The sequence below is a fragment of the Lycium ferocissimum genome, chromosome 7, assembly GCF_029784015.1.
Source record: "Lycium ferocissimum isolate CSIRO_LF1 chromosome 7, AGI_CSIRO_Lferr_CH_V1, whole genome shotgun sequence".
Taxonomy (NCBI): Eukaryota; Viridiplantae; Streptophyta; class Magnoliopsida; order Solanales; family Solanaceae; genus Lycium; species Lycium ferocissimum.
The window spans coordinates 34603094-34610792 of NC_081348.1; the positions used below are offsets into that span (position 1 = coordinate 34603094).

The window sequence follows — 7699 nt, forward strand, 5'->3', positions numbered from 1 at the left end:
ATGATGCGCAATAGATTTCAACGTAAAAATTCAGGGGCAATGAAGCTGTGAATGTCAATTTCACTTTTGTGGTTTCAATTTTTCAAAATAAAGCTGACTAATTTTTTCGACATATAAAGTTGACTAAAATAACCTTATAAAAATAGAACACTTAAATCTAAAGCTTTCAAACAAAACTTACTTCGGTCACCTTTTCAACCCCTAAAATGACGATCCGAACGTTTACGTATCCTTGATGTATTGAGCCTACATTATTGTACGCAGAAAATAATATCAGGTTTTATATAAAATATTGACGTTTCGGAGTCTTGACACATGACTAATCGTTGGTCAAAGTATGAAAATAAAACACTAAGTGCTGCAAAAAATAAAGTTGGCTAATTTTTTATTTTTTTCTTGTTTCTATAACGCAGTAGAATACTGCGTTATACATTTTTTTTTTTACTGGGTTCTATAACGCAGTATTTCACTGCGCTAAAGGACTTAACCGTAAATTACTGCGCTAAAGGTACTTATGTCACATTTTTTTGTTGTTAGGGTATTTTGGTTCAAAAGTTTTTTTTTGGGTTCATTTTGGTTCCGGACTCCTCTTGACACTGGGCATGTTGTTGTAAACAATGAGGAAGTTAAAATCTAAATATATAACAATTATTAACGGTATCTCCAGTTCTTCACCATGTCCACATATATAAATAACGATTCTGGGGTAAGATATATTGATCAGCCATTGCTGCTTGATGTGGAAACTTTTGGCGAGAGAAGTCAATGCTCAACAAGGGGTGCATTAGCATTATACAACAAAATTGAATTACATAGTAAGTTAATGTCGGGGGTGTTCGGAAATGATTTGAACTATTTACAGTGTTAAAGTTGGTAAGTTTGGTGAATGCTTTATTTGGATACAAAAGTTTATACTCCCTCTGTCACAATTTATGTATATTTTTCGCTTTCTGAAATTCAAACTGCATGAATTTTGACCATCATTTTAAGATGTCTTTTTTTTTTTCCCACCAAATTGATATGATAAAAATTACAACTTATAATACTTTTCATGTAGTTTTCAACTATAAATTTTAATTTTAAAATCTTGAGTTAATCTAATTCAATTTAGCTTCAAAATTTAGTCAAATTAACTCTCGAAAAGTGAGAAGGACCACAAAAATTGAGATCAAGGAAATAACTGGCATGCAAGGCAATAAGAGCTTAAAAAAAGGTAAGTTAATAATTAAGAAAAATCATCGCCGTTAAGTTGTAATTTATCGATAACATAGTACCACACGAGGTCAATATACAGAAGCGATAAAGAAAATGCAGGGAGTGTTAACGGAATAGAGAATATGATTATTGTAGAGATTATGGGAACTGATATTTAGAAATACAATACGGATCTTGCTTAAGTTTAATAGGTTCTGTTTGTTTTAAAACAATTTAAATATTTCTCTGACAATTTTTATCTCTTTTTTCTTAATTTAGGTTACCTTTCGGATCCTATTTTTGGCTTGAATGTGAAAGTTACAACTGGTGTAACTAGGAAGGTTAATATATTTGTTCTTAATAAGAGATGCTTTTATTTGTCTATAAAAATTGGTTCCCAGTTGTATTAAGAAAAAAAAATTAATTCAGAGTATGATGTGGTTCGTTGGTTTTGCAGGATAGGTTTATTTGTATTTGATAATCGCAGTGACAAGGGAAGTATTATACTTTGTAAATATAAAGAATTACTTGAACACTAAATTGGCTGCCACATAAATCACATTTTAATATGATTAATATTATTTTAATTTTGTCCGCGCGATACATATACTAGTATAAAGAATCCAGTAAATCACCAAAGGAGAGAAAATACTGATACAAATAGATGTGAGAAAGAGAAAAGAAAGAGAGAGACAATAAAAATCCAAAAAAGGAGAGAAGAGATAATTGGTTTTAAATAGGAGGAAGAGAACCCTAAATTTGAGACCCACCTCCCAAATAGAAGGCATGCAAATTCAATTCCCCGTTCCTAGAAGATACCAAATTTTTTTTTTACTTTTTTTTTGGAATTTTGGAGTTGGAGTTGTGTTTGGCCATAGTTTTTGAAATTGTAGTTTTTGGTGAAATGTAATTGTAAAAAAGTGATTTGAAAAATAAGTTTTTTGAGTTTTTAGTATTCCGGAATACAACTTCAAGTTGTATTCGAATTTTAATGTAATAAACGATTCGGAAAAAAGTGAAAAAAATTTCCGAAATAAAGTGAATAATTTTTATGACCAAACGGGGGCTAAATTTAAGCTCATTTGAAAAAGTTTATCCCAAAATAACTCCCTCTTTTTCAACCAAAGAGGGCCAGAAGTGTGTTGAGAAAAATAGTTACATCATTTTTCAATGTGACATACTTAATAACGGTCTCTATAAAATCCGTAAGGAACAAATCATACGGATAAAGTCATAAAATAACATTTCGATCAAACCCATATGTCATAGTTATTTAATATTTCATACAACATTCGAACGCATAACGTCATTCAATACAAATTTGAAATATATTTGACGTGTTACTTCGATTTTAATCTTATATTTTTAGTTTTTTCATCTTTTTGTTAAAAGTTCACAGTTATGGCATTATCTAGGAGGAAGTTTTAGCTTTTTTAATTGGCAGTTTTATTTTGCTCTTTGAATTTTCAAACTCCACGGCATAAAACATTTTTTGTGAGTTTGTAGCCTTTTTTATTTTTTTGTTTTATAGTTTTAAATTTTAATTTTTGTGATAACACACTTGTCTCCTACCATTTTTTTGCCTCCCCTCCTATTCTGTACAGACAGATTAGTCCCACTAAGAATAAAATAAACAAACAAAAGAATAATAGTATTCCTATAAAACAAATTACCCGAAATTTGAAACCTATATTTGATCAGTTGGAAAAAAGAAATTAGCGGCACAGCTGTTTCTTCTACTCTACTCCATGTAAGTTAATCATTGAGTATATTTACAATTAGGATTCTAGGGTTTGGGGGTATTTTCTCAATTCATGGGCCAATAATCAATTCTTTGTTAATATATTTGTCCCGCTTTGTAATTCAAGAGATTATAGCTTAATTTTGTGTGGTAGAATACATTGGAAAGTGAGGGAAGGGAAAAAAAAAGTATGCTTTTTTTCTTTTCTTTTTTGGTGGTAGGTGTTGTTTACCTGAATTGTTTATATATATATATAAAAAAAAAAGTTTATTTTGTGCAACTGATATGTGGTCTCTCATATTTGTTTATACAGTTCAGTGATATGGGGTTACCAATTTTTTTTTTTTTTTTCCTTTATTGCAGTTTAGGGGATTCTTGAAGTTACAAGTATGATTTACACGGCAATAGACACATTCTATCTAGAAGAGGAGCAGCTTATAAACTCCCCTTCTAGGAAAGATGGAATTGATGAAGTTACGGAAACGACACTTAGAATCTATGGTTGTGATCTGATCCAAGAAAGTGGGATTTTGCTCAGATTGTATCCTTTCTTTATATGAGTTAATATGAAGATAGTTGTTTTTCCTTGAGCTGAGGGTCTAACGGAAACAACCTCTCTACCTCGGGAAGTTAGGGTTAAGGTCTGCGTACACACTATCCTCCCCGGACCCCACTTGTGGATTACATTGCGTATGTTGTTGTTGTTGTTGTACTTTTCACATTTGGCATTGGTGTCTCCTTAACCCTATAATTTGCAGACCCCAAGCTGTAATGGCCACTGGTCAAGTATTATTTCATCGCTTTTACTGCAAGAAATCATTTGCCCGTTTTAATGTGAAGGTTACTTTCTCTTCCCCTCTGCCCCAACTCCGGCTTTTCTCAAAAGAAAGAGTGTGTTATTCATACTGAGGTGTGGTTCTTTTGTGTTAACTTGCAGAGGGTTGCTGCTAGTTGTGTTTGGCTTGCATCAAAACTCGAAGAAAGCCCGAGAAAAGCAAGGCAGGTGCTTATTGTTTTCCACAGAATGGAATGTAGGAGAGAAAACTTACCTATTGAACATCTGGATACATCTTCGAAGGTTTGATATCTCATTTACTTTGAGAAAAGATTTATTTCTATCTGCATGTTAGTTTGCTTTACTCATTGATGTATTGGGGAATTTACTTTTTTTGGTATGTTCTATATCAGTATTTTTTGAGACTGAATTTTTTTTTTTTTTTGAGACTGTATGTTCTATATCAGTATTATTCTTTTTTGTTCCTGAAATACCCAATTGAAAGTGTCTGCACATGTAATTTTCCTGAAAGTTGTACACAACTTTTTATCTACAATATTAGTGATATTTCCCCTAGATAAGATTAAAGTTTTGATGCGTTGCAAGTCGCAAGACTGCAATAGAGACTGATGGTGTCACTGCGAACTTTTTATGTATTAATTCATGAGTAAAATCGTACATCTGCAACTTCCCTTTTTACCCGTCTTTTTCTTTTTTCGAGGGATGGGGTTCCTTCAGATGCATTTGTGCCCACCAAGTTTGCATTTTCTTACATTTCATTGGTGTTTACTAGGGGGATTTCTGCATATTGTAAAGACATCAAGTTGATACATTTCTTGGGTGCTTCCATTTCAAATAGTTTTGATCTCTCTTGCAGAAATATATTGATTTGAAAGCAGACCTAATCAGAACAGAGAGGCATCTTTTGAAGGAGATGGGTTTCATCTGCCATGTCGAGCATCCTCATAAATTTATATCGAACTACCTCGCAGCTCTTGGAACACCTGCAGAATTGAGACAAGAAGCTTGGAATCTTGCTAATGACAGGTGAGTGTTGTTTAGGCGTTGTTATGATTATCTGAATATGTTCTTTTATGCGGGTGTTGACAACAGAAAGTATTTCTTATTGCTACAAGTTATAATAGCACCTGATTACCTTTATGTTTAATGTAAATATTTAATGCTCAGTACTTTAAAATTGATTAAGTTATGTTTGCGTTTTGGCCATCTTTCTCTCTATATTATTGTGTTGCCAACTTGAAACACTTAGAAGCTGTACCATCTATTTTTTCGGAAACATATACTCTGATATTAGCTTGATAGTAGTTATATCTTTTGGTTCATACCTTCGGTGTGGCATGATCAATATATGAGAGTCTTCAAGATCCATACCTGTCCTATAAAATGAAATGGTCATGTAACTGATGCAAAAGAAAGATGTTGGGGTTCTTACGGGATCTATTGAAACAAAAGACTATAAGTGGGAAAAGCTTTTTGGTTGTTGTTTTTCTTTCAGAATGTTTTCTCCTTTTCCATTCCCAATTTTCTATGCTGTGAGTAATCCTATCATATTCACACACTATTTGTTTGTCCAAATAAAGGAAATATAGCCTTCTCTTTCGTTTTATTTATGTCATTGCGGGTTTTAAATTAAACCAGGTGCTGCCTTGTGTTATTAACATATAGTTGAAGATTGTAAATAAGATGGCATCCGCTGTACAGTACTTCTTTGGCAACATAAAGGCACTGTATAACAAATCAAGAAGAAAAATCAGAAAAACCTCCATCATTATTAATTTATTATCTAAATTGTGCAAGCTAATGATTGGCCCAGGGTATCCCTATTGTTTAATTTTTTTTCATACCTTTAATGGGATGTATGGGAAAGTTACTTCTTTCATCAAGGTATCTGTTTCTTTTAGCTTCTATATTTTTCTTCTAACAAGTGTCATGGTACTCTTGGATGAAGCTTAACTAATTGGGCAGTGATCAATAATCAATTGGCCTAAAAATTCTAGTTAGCTCATTGCCCAGAAATGATAGTGTTTCTAACCATAAAACCCTCCGGGGTGCTTTTGTTTATGAGCAGTTTGCGCACAACACTCTGTGTAAGATTCAAAAGTGAGGTTGTGGCCTGTGGAGTTGTATATGTTGCAGCCCGTAGATTTCAAGTGCCCCTCCCAGAGAATCCTCCTTGGTGGAAAGCATTTGATGCAGACAAGGCTGGTATAGATGAAGTTTGCAGAGTTCTCGCTCATCTTTACAGTCTTTCAAAAGCACAATACATTCCTGTATGCAAGGAAGGAGGCTCCTTTGCTACATCAAACAGATCAAGGGACTCGCCATCACTTCCTGTATCTAAGGTAAAGCACTCACCGGTCTTTCAATTTGATAGCCGTCTGCTATATTATAGAACACGTCCATTTTGATACTAACAACCCCCCTCCCTTTTCCCCCCTTATTTATAGGAAGGTTCACTGAATGAAGATACTGGTACACCAGGAAACCAGGTAGTGGCTAAGGAGGCAGTAACAAAAGCTGCCCTTGATAAGTTGAAGGACTCGAAAAAGAACGATGATGACTCTAAAAGCATGCCTTCAGAAGGGGAGTCAAAAGAAGAGCCTGGAAAGGCTGACCATAGAATAGATGCTGGTGGCGAAAAGAACAGGGAGCGAGAGAGGGACAGGGGCAGAGACAGGGATAAGGAAAGACTAAAGTCTCGTGAACGTGATAGGGGAAGGGAATCTGACAGGGAAGGGGAGCGAGACGACTTTGAAAGGGACAGGGAAAAATCCAAGGACAGGAGTCATCGTTCAAGAGACAAAGGTAAGTTCTGGTTGATTCATGATTGTCTAATTCCAAACTTCTCAAAACTCAGAGAGGCTTGTGAATGCTTAATGTCCAGACTCTTCTATGTCTGATTGGCTATTTTTTCTGGTTGGACTTATTCAAGCTGATCTAAATATTGCAGGTCACTCAGAGAAACCAAAACATCACTCTTCTCGAGGTAAACAACAATGAACTTTTGTCTGCTCTTGAGTCCCGACTCCTGATGGACTCTACTTGACAACTTTCTGTGTATGCAGATCGTGATTACCAGTCTTATTCATCACGGGAGAAGGATCGTCGTAGACACCATTAGCTTGGAACGGCCTAGAAAATGTAACTCAACCATTTCAAGTAGTTGCTTGCTCCATTAAAGCTTCTTTTAAATTACACGTCACGGATTCGTCAGTCTGCATATAGAGGATTTTATTAATTGGGGGAAATGGTAAATCCCCCAATTAAAATTGGACCCCTCATCGTCCTGTTGAGCAACCTTAAAAAATGTTCTGGCTTGATGTTGCAGGTTACCATGCCAAATTTTTTTTCGTCTCTATGGAGCGTAGCTGCAGTTATTTGCATATAGCTGGGAGTGCCTTCCTGGTGAAACTGTACCGCACCTTGATGCATATACCAGGGTCTCTTTAATCGAGTCATTGGTTTTAACTATTTTTGTTTAGTTCCCTCTGAATGATTGACATACCTTTGTTGTCCCAATGTATTGTGACTGCACTAACATTTACTCCTTAACAACTGAAGCAAGATTGTTAGCTTTCTGCACTATAGTTACATAAAGACTTACATAACTGAAATTTCAGCTTCTCCGAGAAGGAAAAGGAAAAAACAGAGAGAGAGAGTAAAGGACACGGCTATCATTTTATATGCTGTGCAACGCTCATTGACATGAAATATTAATGTCCAGTAAAGATTTCGGGTTAATGTGCTCTTCCAAACTTTTTACAAGTCAAGTGGATATTTTAAGATTAAGAAATTCTTCCACTGACTTGAAAGTTTGATCAGGGACTTGATTGACATAAATATAGAGGTCAGAATTACCCTTATTTCAGAACTTCCGGTTTCTCAGTAAAATCCAAGGGACACTTTAGTTCTCTGGTTTATTTAATCTTTAATACGGAATTCATCATTGTTCCTGCTCAATGAACATA

The 7699-nt window shown here is 34.7% G+C and overlaps 1 protein-coding gene across 3 annotated transcripts; it reads left to right on the top strand.

Moving 5' to 3' along the window:
- The first annotated feature begins 2784 nt into the window (after nucleotides 1-2784).
- LOC132064586 (cyclin-L1-1-like) lies at nucleotides 2785-7313 on the top strand. Of its 3 annotated transcripts, none has more exons than XM_059457620.1 (9): nucleotides 2785-2944; nucleotides 3299-3476; nucleotides 3694-3775; nucleotides 3873-4013; nucleotides 4588-4757; nucleotides 5800-6073; nucleotides 6179-6536; nucleotides 6682-6717; nucleotides 6797-7313. In XM_059457620.1, the coding sequence occupies exons 2-9, from the start codon at nucleotides 3325-3327 to the stop codon at nucleotides 6850-6852; spliced, it is 1269 nt and encodes a 422-aa protein (XP_059313603.1). In that variant the 5' UTR covers nucleotides 2785-2944; nucleotides 3299-3324; the 3' UTR covers nucleotides 6853-7313. The 3 variants fall into 3 exon arrangements, with proteins under 3 accessions (XP_059313603.1, XP_059313604.1, XP_059313602.1); XM_059457621.1 differs by lacking the exon at nucleotides 2785-2944 and having other exon boundaries at nucleotides 3260-3476; nucleotides 6797-6872; nucleotides 7060-7313; XM_059457619.1 differs by lacking the exon at nucleotides 2785-2944 and having other exon boundaries at nucleotides 3260-3476.
- Nucleotides 7314-7699: the final 386 nt, after the last annotated feature.

Bases quoted from the DNA above. Each gene is read 5' to 3' on its own strand.
- LOC132064586 (XM_059457620.1), top strand. From the start codon at position 3,325: ATGATTTACACGGCAATAGACACATTCTATCTAGAAGAGGAGCAGCTT. The intron at 4,758-5,799 runs GTGAGTGTTGTT...GTTTATGAGCAG, and splicing joins TGGAATCTTGCTAATGACAG to TTTGCGCACAACACTCTGTG. The intron at 6,718-6,796 runs GTAAACAACAAT...CTGTGTATGCAG, and splicing joins AAAACATCACTCTTCTCGAG to ATCGTGATTACCAGTCTTAT.